This window comes from Muscardinus avellanarius (genome assembly GCF_963383645.1).
Source record: "Muscardinus avellanarius genome assembly, chromosome: 14".
Taxonomy (NCBI): Eukaryota; Metazoa; Chordata; class Mammalia; order Rodentia; family Gliridae; genus Muscardinus; species Muscardinus avellanarius.
This window is the reverse complement of record NC_137800.1, coordinates 21879191-21896427: the sequence shown is the minus strand read 5'-3', so window position 1 is coordinate 21896427 and position 17237 is coordinate 21879191. Positions and strand designations below refer to the sequence as shown.

Below are 17237 nucleotides of genomic sequence, written 5' to 3'. Positions count from 1 at the left end.
CAATTAATTAATTACTTAATTAAAAAAGATTACACACCCGAGCGTGGTGGTGCACCCTTGTTATCCTAGCATTTGGGAAGCTGAGACAGGAGCATCCGGGTTCACCGACAGTCTCAGCTACTTAGTGAGGCCCTTTGCAACTCAGTGAGACTGTTTCAAAACAAAGAATAAAAAATAAGAGTTGGAAATGTAGCTCGGAGGTAGAATGCCCCTGGGTTTCATCTCCAATACCGAAAAAAAAAAAAAAAAAAAAAACCGATGAAAAGCCGGAGATCAGGGATCTTGGCTATATCCTCTCCAGAGCAGCGAGACTGGGGCTGGGGCTGCGTCTTCGCATGGCGCCGCTAGGGGGAGCCCTGTGCGCGTGACGTCATCGCGCGGACGCGCTCGTGCGTGCCGACGTACGCGCTCACGCCGTGCTCTCTGTCCTCCTTCGGTAGGGACTGGCGGCTGGAGGAAGTTTCTACGGGGGTGTTTGCAGCGGTTTGGCTTTAATTTTTTTTTTTTAAGCCCCAATTCTGGAAAGAAGCTGCCACGCCCAACCCTCTTTTCTGTTACTTTGCGATCCCGGGTCCACGATGAACAAAGTCTGTGCCATTTTTGGAGGCTCTCGGGGTATTGGCAGGGCAGTTGCCCAGTTAATGGCTCAGAAAGGCTACCGACTGGCGATCATCGCCAGAAATCTGGACGTGGCCCAGGCCGCCGCCGGTGACCTCGGCGGTAGGTACCGAACCGCCCAGCCGCGCGGCCCGAGGCCTCAAGTGGCAGGTGCAGAACGGGCGAGGCCAGGCGCTTGCTAAGTTGCTGACGCGGGCCTTGAACCTGGGATCTTCTGGCTCCACCTCCCACGGACAGGCCGGCGCCACCAGCCCTGCCCGCTGTTGCTGATCTTGACGAGCTTTATTTTGGCATCTTGTAGTAGAGAGCCACACCACACTTTTTTTCCCCCCTTGGTAGGGAAAGTGGGGGAGGTCTTACTGTTCAAGTAGGAAAGAAGACTGCTCACTACTATTTTGTGGAGGGCTATTTCTGCCCCCGGGCAAATGCACAGAGCAGTGTTTCAAAGAGAGACCGTTTGGGTACCAGTCACTCTGGTTTGCTTCACCTCATCTATTAAGAACTTCAATAAGCTATTTATTTGCTGGATTTTATAAGTAAACAATTGAAATTTGTTTTGCTAAGTCCAATTTACTGCATTCAAATTAAATATATATATTCTGCTCAATGGGGTTAGTCATTTTTGCAAATTTAAGTCACGATGGTAGGGAGATGGTAGGGAGAAGCAGGATGTGTGAAAGATACTCCAGAGGTAATAATACAGGATGGAGAAAAATACTGGTCGCCATCAGAGAGGCATTGGGAAGAACTGCAGCCTGAAGGTGTATCTTGTGGCTGTGGCTTTTAAAATAAATTGCTTATGGGTTTGGTACCATCAGTTCAGCACGTCATTTCTTTGGTTGCAGCTCCCATTCCTTGCCATTCTGACGAAGGAGGGGGAAAGTGGTGCTCCTTCCTGAGTCAGCCAAGCCAGCAGTGTTTGCTGGATCAGATTAAAAGCATGAGTTGAATGTTAGAGGGTGATTGTGGACCAAACAAGTTTTCACGTGAAAGCCAAGAGTTAGAGGTGATGCTTTGAGCATTTCATTGCCTTGACTCATATTGTTCCATGAATAAGATTGAACACCTGGATTTCATTAGTAAAGTGTGATTTCCCAGGTGCCAAGGCTTGAGGGGATAATGCTAGTGTAACTCTGGGCTACATGCCCCATACTGTATGGTGTACTGTATTGCTAGCTGCCATAGATAGCTATACAGCTAGTTTTCGTAGATGTTTTAAATGCATTTTAACCTAAGATTTTCACCCTACTGTAGGTTCATCTGGATGTATCCCCATCATAAGTTGAGGAGCTTATATATTAAAACAGTAGATTATTAAATAGGGAATACTTTGTGTTCATTTGAATTGTAATTTTTTTGTTTTTTAAACATTTTTTTAGAAAGTAGCCTTTTTTTTTTTTTTTTACAGGTAATGGTTGCTTTTAGTTAACTTTTTTTTTTTTTAGCTTTCTGTGTTTCCTCTCTCCCTATAGTTAGATCTGAATAATGACCTTTAAAATATATGTTCAGTAGTGTATTTGTAATCCTGCTGTTCATCCTGACTGCCAAAGAACCCTATTCAACCTAAAAGAGTTAGCCATACATTTCAAAACAGGAATATAAAACCCAGAAGACTTGAATTGGGTAACATGGGTTCAGTGTAAAAGCTATAAACATTATATATGAATCTTACAAGGCCTTATAAATTTGAAAAAGGCTCCCGTCACTTTTTGTTGATTAAAAACAAAGCTTCATTTTTTTTAATTAAAAATTTTAAGAGTCAGGTTTCATTACGTCGCCTGGGTTCAAATTATTCTCTTGGCTCGCATTCCAGAGTAGCTTGTATTATAGATGTGTGCCAGTGTGTCAGCGACAAAACAAAACAGTCCTCCAAAGTTTTTAAGTTATCTTTTTCCCTCACATTTTTTGTCTTTTATGGTACATTGTAATTATACATTATAGTGAGGTTCAGGGTAATAGAAATGTACATGCACATGACACTTGTGTGTTTTTACCCGCGTCCCACCCTGCCCTCTTCGATATACAATATTAACATTGATATAGGTAACTTCATATCAAACATAGGCTTATTTGAGCTGTTTCCATAGTCAGATTAACTTTTGCAATACTACTTTATTTCTTCTTGTTCCCTGCCTACCCCCATTCCAGTATCATTAGAGAAGTCAGTGAGAACTTGCCATGCCAACTCATGACATTATCTCTAGTAATGCTTAACAAATATATATTTGATGAATTCAAGTTATAAGTAATTCTAATTCAATTCTGTCCTGTAGAAAATCATTTGGCATTTCGCTGTGATGTCGCGAAAGAATGTGATGTTCAAAATACGTTTGAAGAGATGGAGAAACATTTAGGACAAGTAAATTTCTTGGTAAATGCAGCCGGTGTTAACAGGTTGGTCACAGATTTAAGTAAATTATCAATGTTTTCCTTTTTGGCTTTTCCAGATAGGTCTTTGATTACGAGTATGAGTTAATGTTTTATGTTTAATTGGAAAAAAGTATGTATGTTGAAACTTTGTCAATCAATACATTCTTTTCTTTGGTATCGAGATAAGTGTAATCAATTTATCATTTTATCATTACCAGTATTAAGCTATAGAACATTTCTAGCACTTTTGAAGGTTCTCAGTTTCTTCTCAAATAATACTTTCTCACAGGTAACTGATATTCTGAATTCCGTCATATATATAAGTTGTGCCAGTACATGAACTGATGAAGTCATAGGGTAGGGTGTTCTTTTTGGTGCTGAGAATGGAACCCCTGGGTGTCCTACCTCTGAGCTTCCCCCCAGTCCTATTTTTTTTAAACAGGTTCTCACTGAGTTGCTGAAGGCTTCGCTGTGTTGCTGAGGTTGGCTTCCAACTTGTGATCGTCCTATCTCAGCCTCCCAAGTAATGGGATGACAGTTGTACACTACTATGTCCACCTAGGATTCTTTTTCATTTTTAATTTATAAAGATATTTATTTCTTGGAGTTTGAGATGGGAACACCCAAAGTAAAGGGGTCTCATCAGGTGAAGACCTACTTGCTGTGCCATCCCTAAAAAAAGAGGAATGATAGATAGTGGGGGAGACGGAGGGAGGGAATGTAAATATGAGTGATGCGGGTGAGCAAGAAATACAGCTTTTTCAATCTGTTCATGAGGTGGAGCCCTTATGACATGAACGCTTATTGAGTGGCCCACTTCTCAATACTGATGCACTGGACTAGGTCTCCGACACATGCCTTTTGGAGACACATTCAAAGCAAAACCCTAATTCTTTTATTTTGGTGCTGATCTTTACTATTTCCTTCCTTCTGCTAATTTGGGCTTCTTAATAAACAAGCTTCTGTCTGTTGTTCCTTGGGAATTCAAGTCAGGTTGTTTATTTCAGATATTTCTTTTTTTCCAGTATAAAATAGATTTATTGTCAATATTCAGTCATTAATACAACCTAGGTAAATGAAACATCACTTTGTACCAGGCTCAGATACTCTAAAATGCTATCTTAATTTCACACATGGACTATAAATGGATAAATACTTAAAAGTTATAATTCAAGAAAAAATATTAAAATATACAATTATTGTATACCTTTATGTAGAAGTTCTTTATTTTTAAACTTCTGCCTTCAGGAATAATACCATGCTACATAATGAGAACCCCAAAAAGCTATATATTTCTTGGTATTAGAATGCTCAATGATAAACTGGATGCCTTCTGAAATACTGTTTCTCACAATCAAAAGAGAGACAAAGAAAGCCTACAATGATGTTTAGAAATAGAGTGTGAGAGAGCAAAATCAATTGTTTATGCTGATTTTTGCAGGAATGTTTTTCTTAATTTTTGTTTTTGTTTACTTAGTTTGTAGCACTGACCAAGACGTTTATAGAAGAGAAAAAAATGAGAACAGTCTCAGCTTTATAGAAAAGATTCTCAAATCAGAACAAACTCGGCAGTTCTAAGGCACTGTTCCTAATACTCTCTATTCTTCAGCCCTTTATATGAGCTCTTGTGTGGTACTGAGGATGGAACCCAGGGGCATTCTACCTCTGAGTGACACCCCCAGCCCTATTTTTTATTCCTAATTTTGAAACAGGGTCTCACTGAGTTGCAAAGGCCTCACTAAATAGCCAAGACCTTCTATGAACCCGGATCCTCCTGTCTCAGCCTCTCAAATGCTGGGATAACAAGCGTGCGCCACCATACCTGGCTTTTTGTCTTTTTTTTTTTAACATTTCTTCATAAGGGTTTAACAAGCATTCTTTATTTCAGTTTAGATATGAATCACAAAAAGATAAGGGAACATCTACTTCTCTTTTGTACATACTCTTCCTTCCCTACATATTGATTCAACCTTGATTTGAGAGAAAGAAATATTAGCATTTTTTTCTCTCATCAGTGATTTGCTTTCATTGGCAGCAAGAGAAGGGATTGTTTAGAAGGCATAGTCAGAAAAGGATGTCATCAGTGAAGTTTGTAATTTATTGCAGTAGGCTTCTGTATGCAGATAAGATGAATTTACCTTATGGACTTTCCTCATTTCAGAAGGGAGAAAATGTGTCTTTACAAGGAAAAGGAAAAATTAGATAAGGAAATACATAAATATCAGTATTGTAGTAACAGCAGAGAAGGGGATGCTTACACCTAACCTAGCTTTCTGGGAAATTTCTGGCATAAAAATTCAACTTTCCCTCCCCTTAGTCTTTGTGCAGTACTAACAGGTGCTTTATACCAAGCGGGCCCTTTCCTTCAAGGGTGGGGACATTCTCTCTGTAGTGAGTCTGCAGGCAGGAGGGGAAGCTCACTTGAAGAGGCCCTCAGACATGCGCTCTGCCCCACTGCCATGTAATCCTCCTCTTCCGGAGTCATCTGCGCCACCAGCTCTGGCCACTGGCTCACTTCCGTGTAGGAGAATGGCCGGCTGGACCACCTCTTCAAATTCCTCATCTTCCTCCTTGTCCTCCTCCCGATGGTGCACGGCTACAGCAGCTGACGGCCGGGGTGGGGAGTCATCCTGGGACTCACTGGTGTCGCTCTCTAAGGCACGGGCACAGCTGCCCCCCTGAGCCCACTGCAGTCATACCTGTGGCATCTTCCTTCACCTCTTCAGAATTCTATGCTCCTTGGACAGTACTCTCTCTACCAAATGGGTCTCTTTTTGGCATATTTTCCTTCCAGTGAGGTGTGATAAACATGTTGGTACTCCATAAAATGACAACATTCTGAGCATACAAGCCCTCATAGGAGGGGCCTTTGGTGGTCCACGCTTCCTGGTGGTGCCTACCATCAGCAGAGGTGCCAGCAGCTCTTGCTCTGCTTCAGGGCTGGGATGTCTATGGGTTTTCTGTTTCTTAGGCCAAATTCATAACTCTGGTCTCTCAAAGCATAAATGGGCTAAATTTGTTCATTAAACCTTGCCAAAAGCTGGGCATGGTGGTGCACGCTTGTAATCCCAGCATTTGGGAGGCTAAGACAGGAGGATTGCGGTTCTCAGACAGCCTCAGCTACTTAGTGAGGCCCTCTGCAACTCAGTGAGACCCTGTTTCAATATAAAGAATAAAAAATAGGGCTGGGGGTGTAGCTTGGAGGTAGAATGCCCCTGGGTTCCATCCTCAGTACCACACATACAAAAAAAAAAATTAAAAAATAACCCTTGCCAAAAGTGTGCATGCATCATTTTTGGGCATTGCTGATTCATCTCCTACTTCTGTATGGCAAAAAGTACAGTGGAAAGTTCCTAGATTTGGTCTAACCATGCACTATTCTTATTATCATCATCATCTTCCTCCTCCTCTTTCTCTTCTATTATTATTATTATATTATTATTATTATTATTATTATTATTATTATTATTAATTCTCCCACTACAGCGTCCCTCAGCCCAACTACCAGCTTACACTCAGATATTTCTTTTGTGTTGTGTGTGCATTGTAATCATGCAGCAGAGTGAGATTCAGAGTGAGAAACATACACGCACACAGCATTGCATGTGCGTTTCCCTCCAGGCCCTCTTGGCTACTCCCACTATTCTTTTTCTTTTTAAAGATGAATTTAGGAGAAAATATTTAGAATAACATGCTAATTGTCTTTCTAAGCAAAGCTTAATATGGCAATTCCTCAGGTTCTTTACAGTACTTTGGTTACATGGTACTACTTTTAGCAGCTAGGAATATTTGCTATTCTGGCTGAAAGGGGGGAGGAATCCGCCTTCCAAGTGGTTTCTTTTTAAAGGGTCATCAATTTTTGTTTTAGTGGTTCCCAAGTCAAGTTCAAAATGGGACTTTCTAGGTTTTCTAGCTCAGAGATGAAGCATTTCTTACATTGTGCTTTGAATCAAAATGTTACGTATGAGTTTTATCTCCCTATTATTTTACATGCTGTTTATTTTTTTAGGGATGGTCTTTTAGTAAGAACAAAAACTGAAGATATGATATCTCAGCTTCACACGAACCTCTTGGGTTCCATGCTGACATGCAAAGCTGCCATGAGGACCATGATTCAACAGCAGGGGGGGTCCATTGTTAATGTGGGTGAGTTTCACCTTTGTGGGTTTATACTTGTCCCATTCCACCACGAAGCATTTAATCCATTCACTTGTAATATCACATGTGAGACTTGGATGGAATTTATCTTTGTATTATGTATGGAAAAAGGGCTTAACTGATTAGAGAGCGAAAGGGTAATCACACATTCAGAAAGGGGCCAGCAGGTCACAGTAGATGCCAGGTGTCAAAGGATAAAAGACATCTAGGTTTACATCCAGGGCCATTTGGTACAGGCTGCTACTGCTTGGATCCACTTCATTGCTAATGAACTTGGTCCCAATTTTCCCAACAATTTTGATTTTTCAAGAGAAACTGGGCATCCCAACTTTTATGTGAAACTTAATATTTAAGATATGGACAAAGAATTAAAAATTATAAACACTGGGGCTAAATAATAATTGCAGTATGCATAAACCTAATGCAGAAGTTAAAATCTTTCAGTTTTTTGAAATGGATATAAATCGTAACTTCTATGATATGTCTGAATCGAGAATGAGCAGAACTTAAATTACAAAAGGATTTGACATTTTATTTCAGTTTTGTAATTTGAAATTTGTAATTTGAAATTTTGTAATTTGGTAGCTGGGTGTGGTGGCGCACACTTGCAATCCCAGCGTGTAGGAGGCTGAGACAGGAGGATCTCACAAGTTCAGAGCCTCAGCTACTTAGGATCTCATCAACTTAGTGAGATCTTGTTTTCAAATACACTATAATATAGGTCTGGGAGTATAGCCTGGAGGTAGAAAAACCCCTGGGTTCTACCCTCAGTACCCACCCACACAAATAAAAATAAAAAAATAAAGAAAAGAAAGAAAAGGAAAAGAAAATAGTGGTATACCACTTGCTTTTCACTTCTGAGAGATAATACTTTAAAAGGCCGCCAAAGTGGGATGCTGCTCCATTAAAGGAAATGACCCTATGTAAAGGATCTGTTTTCTTTTAGAAGGAATTAGTGTCCCACAGAGAGTAGGCCCTTGCTATCTAACACGGCTAGATAATGACTGGGTTCTAAAAATTAGCACAGAGGCCTGTATTTATCTCTTGGGAAAATGGGGATATTTGTTTAACTCTAAAATATCACCTTTTTAGGTACAGTTTTAAAAACCCAAATTAGTCCTTCAGATTTATGAAAAACTTTTTAAAATCTTGGTAAAGGCAGTATTCTTATACTTAGGAGACTCTTATTACAGGAAGGGCTACTTTAAAGTACTAGAAACTTCATTGATATTTTTGAAGCTATCACTATATTGTTATAGCAATAGGCTATAACATATAGCTCAGGTGTGAACTAGGCCACGCTAGGAAGATTTGAGTAGCACCTTCTATGATGTTTGCATAGCTATGAAATCACCTAACAGTGTGTTTCTCAGTATGCATCTCATTAAGATATGCATGCCTGTATAATGTTTTAACATTGGACTTGTTGATTATAATAGGAAAAGTAGACTTTCTCTAAAGTAAAGTTACTTAAAAATTTTTATATGCTTGTTTAACTTTGTATTATAAATACAGGTCAGTGATGTAGAAAATTACTTTTCCACTTCTGTTTTGCAAGCATTTATTTTCATACAGCTGATGTTTGAATTATAAATTATTCTTAAATATTCATTAAATGTGGTCATTTGAGAATATTTAGTAGGCAGTACAAGTTATAATACATCAGTGGAGTAACAAAATTGCACTTTTGTGAAAAGTTTCTAATTGAAGTGTTGCCAGTTTAGATTGCCAGTAGTTAAAATTTAGTGAGATTTATTTTCAAATGAAGTATTCTTTTTGGTGGAAGTAAATATGTCCTTATGTCTGTGGTTGTAGAATCATAAAATTAATAAGCTTTTACTGACTTTTTCTGGATTTAACCTCTTCCTGCTGGAAGCTGTTATAAGCTTTCATTATGTCTCACCAATTCAGAAGTTGGAAAGGGTCCTTTTCACCTAAGAGATCAGTTTGTAAGCCCCCCACCTAAGACTTGTACAGCAGCTTCTTTCAGATCCTGTTTTCTGCATTTGTCTGGAGCACACTTGGACTCTCACGTCTTTCTACTCAAATAATGGTTGTTAGAATTACAATTTTAGCAGTAGGTTCTAACCGTTTTTGGTTTATTTGCTATAAATTATATGAATTTTTAAGTCATCTCCATTAAGTAGTTTGAATTTGCTTACTTTCTTTTTTTTTTTTTTTTTCCTTCTAGGAAGTATTATCGGCTTAAAAGGCAATTTGGGCCAGTCTGTGTACAGTGCCAGTAAGGGAGGATTAGTTGGATTTTCTCGTGCACTTGCTAAAGAGGTAGCAAGAAAGAAAATTAGGGTGAATGTAGTTGCACCAGGTCAGTAAGAACTTTTTATTAAAATACTTCATTATTACTTTTGTTTAACAGAGAAAGAACTCATTGATTTGCCCATTCATTGGTAGTCATTAATTGCCATCTGGGTGGAATGGTCCTAAAATAATTGGGAAAAGAATCAAGTGATGAACTCATGACAAGAAAAAAGTTCCTTATACCTCAGATCCTATGTCAAATTAAAAAAATTTTTTCACTAATTATGAAATAACTCAAGGTAAAGAAAGGATTGTAGAGATGTTATTGCAGTCATTTTTACAGTTTAGAAAGCTGAGATTAGGATTGAATGACTTAAGGATACAAAGTTAATTTGTGAAAAACTTTAAGGTAATGCGGCTTAAGATTTCTTTTATAATCATTACAAGTTTTAGGTCTTTACATCTTTTTGCTATTATAGTGTACCCAAACTATCCAGAACTTTCCAGTTTGCTTTTACCTTTTTATTATTTACTTTTGCCTTGTTACTAGTTGATAACATTGCCTGGCTTAGTGACAAGTTGCTAAAACTCACTTCGACATTATTGCTCATTAGCTGGTATACTAGAATGTTAAGTGTTTGTCTCTTTGAATAAAATGAATGTTTCCTATATCTCTGCCACTTAGCCATAGAATCTTTGTCTTAGCTTACTGTAGGTATTTAAAAACTAACCACCTATGTAAAAAGGACAGTTTATTTCAAATCACTGACTGTAATAAAGATTGGGCTGCAGTAGGTCTCTCCCTTTAACGGCATTAGTGACTTCATCTTGGACCCTAGGATTGGTGTTTTATTTGGTGTTGATATTTTAGCAACATTTCCTGTTAATTCTTTTTCTCTATAATATGCCTTCATCCCAATTCATTGTACAGGCACAGAGATTAGTTAACTCAGATATTTCAAATCTACTGTAGTTTGGATGCTCCCATTTTTTGGAAAGAAAAGAAAGAGAGTGAATCAGAAGCGTCATTGTCATTATCTTGGCTTTGCTTTCTATTTGTATGTCCTTTGTGCAAGCTAACTGATTTTAGTATTAACTTTAGACCAACCACCTATGGTATAAATTATTTGTGGTTTGCAATTTGCTTCTCTTTCTCTTCAGGATTGTAATGGTGTGGGTAATGAATAGTTAATTCTATTTCATGGTATTTTTAAAAGTTGACTAGTTTAAGTCTAATGCAAGTATTCCTAATTCACAATCATGCATGCAGCAAATTTCCTGGAGTGTCTCCCTGTGTGCAGGACTTATGCAAGCACCTGGAGATACAGAAATGAATAAAATATATATATTTTTGTCACAAGGAGCAAATCACAGTGGCAAAAACAGATATGTAAACAAATAATTATGATGTAACATGATGAATTGAAGGTAGAGCTATGTTTGTGATGCTATGGAAATGCCCAAGGAGGAATGCTAACTGTGCCTACAGTAGGTTAGTTGTCACGGCAATGGACTAAATAGTGGGAATGCAGTTTGTATGCAAAAGGGAAGTTGGAAGAGCATCATGGAAGTATAGTATACTCTTTCTTAAAGATCTTACTTTCCAGTACAGTTTATACTACAAATAAAAACTTGTTGGCTAAAATGTGGCCATTTAATAAGGTAGCCTTTCTAATATGTGCATATATATAACAGGATAACGTTTTATATTATATATGCACATGGGTACAAATTTGCTTCATTGAAATTGAAATAGTATAATCAATTTTGTGGATTAACTTTTACTTTTAGATAGTAATTTTGACCAGATTTCTTACTCGATCTTTTAATCAAGCTGACATACATCAGAGTTAACTAACATACATCTGAGTTAATTGATGTTAGAAATAATTTTTTTTCTGATTGCCTTGAAGGCTAATTGGAGGTTCCAGTTAGCAGGAAAACAATTAAAAAACAAACCATAGCCGGGCGTGGTGGCGCACGCTTGTAATCCCCGCGCTTGGGAGGCAGAGACAGGAGGATCGCGCAGGTTCGAAGCTAGCCGCGCGTGCTGGCTTAGGAGACCCTGTTTCCAAATAAAAATGTAAAAATAGGTCTGGGAGTGTAGCCCGGAGATAGAAGGGCTTCCAGGAACCCCAGTACCACCAAAAAAAAAAAAAAAAAAAAAAAAAACAAACCATAATAGGAAAACCAAGGAACAAGGAAAATAATAAGTTAGAACATCATTTCTTGCCCAGTAATGATGACTGTTTTTTTAAAGGTCAATAATTGCTAAACTTTGATAGTACTTTAATGATAGAATAAAGTCCTCATCATTGATATGTCTTACTAATTATATAATATTGACTATGAGAAACAGAATATTTGATAAATTGAACCTATAATGAATATATTACTTTTTAATATTTTAAATTAGCCGGGCGTGGTGGTGCATACGTGTAATCCCAGCGTTCGGGAGGCTGAGACTGGAGGATCACGGTTGCGGACAGCCTCAGCTACTTAGTGTGTGTATATGAAAAGACAATTACATCATACTATTCACATGTTCTGCACCTTGTATATATAAAGCAATATATCTTGGAGACAAATCTATATTATTTCATTCAGAACTAGTTCCTTTTTAAAAATAACAGCTTTGTGATCTGAGCATGGTGGTGCACACTTGTAATCCCAGCATTTGGGAGGAGGCTGAGACAGGAGGATTGCAGTTCACAGACAGCCTCAGCTTCTTAGCAAGGCCCTTTGTAACTCAGTGAGACTCTATTTTAAAATGAGGATTTAAAAATAGGGCTGGGGATATAACTAAAAAATAGAATGTCCCTGGGTTCCATCCCCAGTAACCCCCACTCCAGCTTTGTGGAAGTATAATTCGTAAATCATACACTTCACTCGTTTAAAGTGCGCAGCGTGTGCTCGCTTCAGCAGCACAGACACCAAAGTGTGCAGTAAGATGGTTCTACTCTAGTTACAAAGTTGTTCAGTTATCATCATGATTTTAGAATACTTTCATAATCCCCAAAGAAACCCTTTACCCATTAATATTCACTCCCCATTTCTTTCAATCTCTCCAGCCCCTGGCAACCACTAATCTACTTTTCATCTATTTAGATTTGCCATTTTGGACATTTCATATAAATGAAATGGTAAAATATTTGGTATTTTATGACTGCTGCATTACGTGTAGTAACTGAACTCAAACATTTGACAATATGTTTTAAGTTAGGTAGGCCCTAATAATGTTTGTTTTAGGGGCATGCCTAATTTATTTAACTTCATGCCTCTTGAAGGGCATTTAAGTTGCTTCAGACCTTTATGTTAGAACTAATGAGGCTGTGACAACACTTGTACCTAGTTTGTATTTCACATTTGCAAGTGCGTGGATATAATCCTGAGAGTGTAACTGCCAAAGCTCGAATGCATTTTAAATTTTGACAAATAGTGAAGAAAACTTGTGCTTACCATTTGGAGCAACTCTTGTTGACAGATGCGTGCTGATATCTGCTCAGAGCAGGTATTACTCTAGGTGCTTTTAGGCACGTTTTTTTCATCCCCCTTTATCAACATAATACTGACACCTAATAATTTGCTCTGGTTAAAATTTTGATTGATTTTTTGACAAGACCCTGCTTTCTTCTTTATAAAAGTGACCTGTGGTTATTTTAGCTCTTCCCAGGTCCTAGAAACTTAGGTTAAAAGTCAGGTGTGGTGGTACATGCCTATAATCCCAGGACTTGGGAGGCTGAGACAGGAGAATCTCAGATTTAAGGCCAATCTCAGCAACTTAGTGAGTTCCTCTTTCAAAATAAAAAATAAATAGGACTGAGGGCTGTATCTTGGAGGTAGAAAGCTCCTGGGTTCAATCTCTAGTAAATAAGGAAGTATTAGTTATGGCAGAACATGGACGTGTGGACTGGTGGGTATATTAAATAGTCCCACATTTCACAAGTGATAATACAGGTTGTACATCCTAATTTGAAAATCTGAAATACTCCCATGTTTAAAACTTTCTGAGTGCTCAAAGATAGAATGCCTCTGGGTTCAAGTCCTAGTACCACAAATAAATAAATTATGTCCAGACTATGTCTGTATATAAAGTGTATATGAAATATAAATAAATTTCATGTTTAAACTTGTGGCTCATTCCCCAAGATGTCTCATATACATGCAAATATTCCAAAATCTGAAATTTAAATTCAACATACTTTTGGCCCCCATTTTTTTTTTTGTGGTACTGCTAATTGAAAGTGAACCAGGGATACTCTCCTACTGAGCTACATCCCTATGCCTTTAATTTTGAGACAGGATCTCATTAAAATGCCCAGGCCAGGCAGCCTTCCAGCCTTCTTGACTCAGCCTCCTGAGTAGCTGGGATTATAGGCAAGCATTACTGTGCCCATATGATCTCAGAGAAGGCTTGTTCCATCTGTACTGGTGATAGGCTGAAGATCTGGTATCTTATTTCAATATAAAGTCTTGATTGTGTATAAAGACATAAAAAACTAAAGTAGTAACCTAGTAGTGTGGAAATATGATCTTTCTGATTTTTTATATAGCTAGTCAGAAGTAAGATAAATGAAATATGTTCCTTTAGAACTTATCAAATATAAATTCTCACTGGACAAAAGCCATGTACTTGATTTTATGAGCAGCAGTCTCCTTGTTTCTGAACAGTTTTTATTGATATAAAGTGGAGTGAGTGATGGAGCTCACTGCTAGAGCCCTTGCCTGGCATGCCTGTAAAGAAAGGATTCAATGACTGGCTTTACAAAAGCCAGCACTGGGGAAAAAAAAGTGTGCTAGGCAAATCACTGCGTATGTGATGGTAAAACAGAGAGTCTGTTGTTCTCTGTTGGTTGAGCATCTGTCATTTCAGTTACCTGTTGATTGATTTTAGGACTGATGGCTCTGTATTCACTTAAACTGTTGAGTGAGGTAATGCAGATACATCATTTGTTGGACAGTGGCACCTACTGGTAGTTTATCATTTATATACATCAGCCTGAAAAGCACTGTAAATATACAGGTAGTAAAAGGAGGAGTGGGGCAAATTTCCTGAACTTTACAAATGAGCTTTCCAAGTCCTGGGGTATAGGCATGCACCACCATACCCCACCTCACAAAACTTTCAAGAACATTTATTCTTTTTTTTTTTTTTTTTTTTTTTTTTGGTGGTACTAGGGGTGGAACCCATGGGCTTTCTAACTCTGGGCTACACTCCCAGACCTATTTTATACTTTATTTGGAAACAGGGTCTCACTAAGTTGCTGAGAGCCTCACTAAGTAGCTGAGGCTGGCTGAGAACCTGTGTGATCCTCCTGTCTCAGCCTCCCAAGCGCGGGGATTACAAGCGTGCGCCACCACGCCCGGCTTCTAATTTACTCTTAATCCAATATTTAAGCCTTTATCCTTGTAGGTTGAATAACAATATCTTTAGGTTGACTTGTTAGTTGGAATATGCTAATTTGAAAACTATATTTTGGATTTGCACATTGAACTTTCGGGAAGCATGTCTATTATTTAGTCCATTTTTGTGACCTTGAACTTAAAATTGTTTTCTAACTTGTTACTTTCATGAAAATTAATACTTTCTTTTTAAAAACCTAAATGAAACTGGGCGTGGTGGCATATGCCTGTAATCTCAGTATTTGAGAGACTGAGATAGGAGGATTGAGGGCTTGAAACTAGCCCCAGCAACTTAGTGAGACCCTGTTTTAAATAAAACATATAAGTAAGGCTGGGGGTATAGCTCAGAGGTAGAAGGCACCTGAGTTCAATTTCTATTACCACATACACGAAAACACTAAATGATTGTACAAATACTAAATGAGTGTACAAAATACTGATCATGGGTTAAGCATTCCATCAATAATATTTATTTATATGCCTCAGGCTAATTTTACAAAATTTTCTTAACCTATAGTTCTTCCTGGCATATATCTGTGATAATTTAGAATTGGTTGCTAAAATTATTCATAGTACTTTATACTGTGTGACTTTATGCTTTAGAACATGTTCTCTGCAAGCTTTATTGCATACATGCAAGTTAAATTTTGATTTGTGTGTGTGTGTTTACATCAAAGTTGTATATAACCATCATATTTTTCCTTTTTTTTTTTTTTTGATGGTACTGGGGTGGAACCCAGAGTCTTTTCTACCTCTGGGCTATACTCCTCTTTTTTTACTGATTTGGAAACAAGTTGCTGAGAGCCTCACTAAGTAGCTGAGGCTGGCTTTGAACCTGTGTAATCCTCCTGTCACAGCCTCCCAAGCACTGGGATTACAAACATGCCCACCACACCCGGCACATTTTTTTTCTTATGTGGATTTTGGGAACATTGGGCTTTCTAGTTTCCCGTTATCTTGGCTATAGCAAATGGAACTAATTCTTGTTAGAATTGCATGTCCGCTCCTGTGACCACCGTTGTGATGGCGTCCTTACCTTGACGTTGCTCCTCACGCTTTTGCCCCCGCCCAGGTGAAAATCGTTTCTGCAGCATTTGATTTATACCTCTATAAGGATATTTGCCAGTCATCCCTACATCACAATTGCAAGTGATTGTTCCCTTCACCAATTACAGGTTCCCCAAGGAATAGAATTTTGTTTTATTCATGATTGGATCCACCCATTACTTTACATGACATTATCCTTACATTTGGCTAGGAGCTGGGCCAAATACTTTCAGATATTTTCAACAAATATTCACTGAGTTAAGATGAGAAAGATTGTAGATGTATTTAATCACTAACAAAACTATATCTTCTAATGAAGAATTGTCAGTAATCCCCAATTTTCTGAGGAAAACTTACCTTTCTTAAAGTTGAGCAAGCATCTTGGTGTGTTCTCTTTTCAACTGAGTAAACATTTCTCCTTTAGGATTTATTCATACAGATATGACGAAAGACTTGAAAGAAGAACATTTAAAGAAAAGCATTCCTCTCGGGAGGTTCGGCGATGCCATGGAGGTGGCGCATGCGGTGGTGTTTCTCTTAGAATCACCATATGTGACGGGGCACGTTCTGGTGGTGGATGGAGGATTACAACTCGTGATATGATTTATAGATCTCAGTCACAGTGTGCTTAGACGTGGGCTCACTGGCTCTGGATTAGACAGTCATTATCTCTGTGCTGACATTTACTGATCAAACCTATTGATGCTACAAATGTTGATTTCTTCTTTGTTTGAATGTCTGAAAAGAACAGTGTATGACCAGTGTGTTTTATCTAAAAGGTATATATCTTCTATATTGATTACAGACCAAAGCAATTTTAGTATTTAGTTATTTTGTAAGGGATATAAACACATACTAATTTATGTGTTTACATAATACAATGTAAATTTTTTCACTCAAAGGTGGAAAATTATATTGTCTAAAAGGGATGACCTAGCCGGGCATGCTGACGCATGTTTGTAATGCCAGCATTTGGGAGGCTGAGATGGAGGATCGGGGTTCGCGGCCCCCTCAGCTACTCAGTGAGGCCCTTTGCAACTCAATGAGACCCTGTTTCAAAATAAAGAATAAAAAATAGGGCTAAGGGTATAGCTGGGAGCTAGAATACCCCTGGGTTCCATCCCCAGTACTGCAAAAAGAAAAAGAAAAAAAAAAAAAAAGGATGGCTTATTTTGTTGTATCAGGCCAAATTTTCTGGAAGTTAATCTTTGGGTAGTTGCTACAATATGAGTATTTACATGTTGATTAGTTGTCAAAATTTTAGCTATCCTGCTAAAGTTAACCAACTTTTTTTGCATGTGCTTAGTTAAGACGATCAATTTTTATATAGGTTGGAAAAAACAGTATAGATTAGATAAGGATGTGAATTTAAAATTAATTTC

General features: G+C 38.1%; 1 protein-coding gene across 1 annotated transcript; it reads left to right on the top strand.

The window, feature by feature from the left end:
* Positions 1-578: 578 nt before the first annotated feature.
* Positions 579-16458, top strand: CBR4 (carbonyl reductase 4; the record flags this gene model as incomplete). Its single annotated transcript, XM_080710525.1, has 5 exons — positions 579-720; positions 2892-3012; positions 6998-7134; positions 9338-9472; positions 16280-16458. The coding sequence occupies 5 exons, from the start codon at positions 579-581 to the stop codon at positions 16456-16458; spliced, it is 714 nt and encodes a 237-aa protein (XP_080566651.1).
* Between the last annotated feature and the right edge of the window lie 779 nt (positions 16459-17237).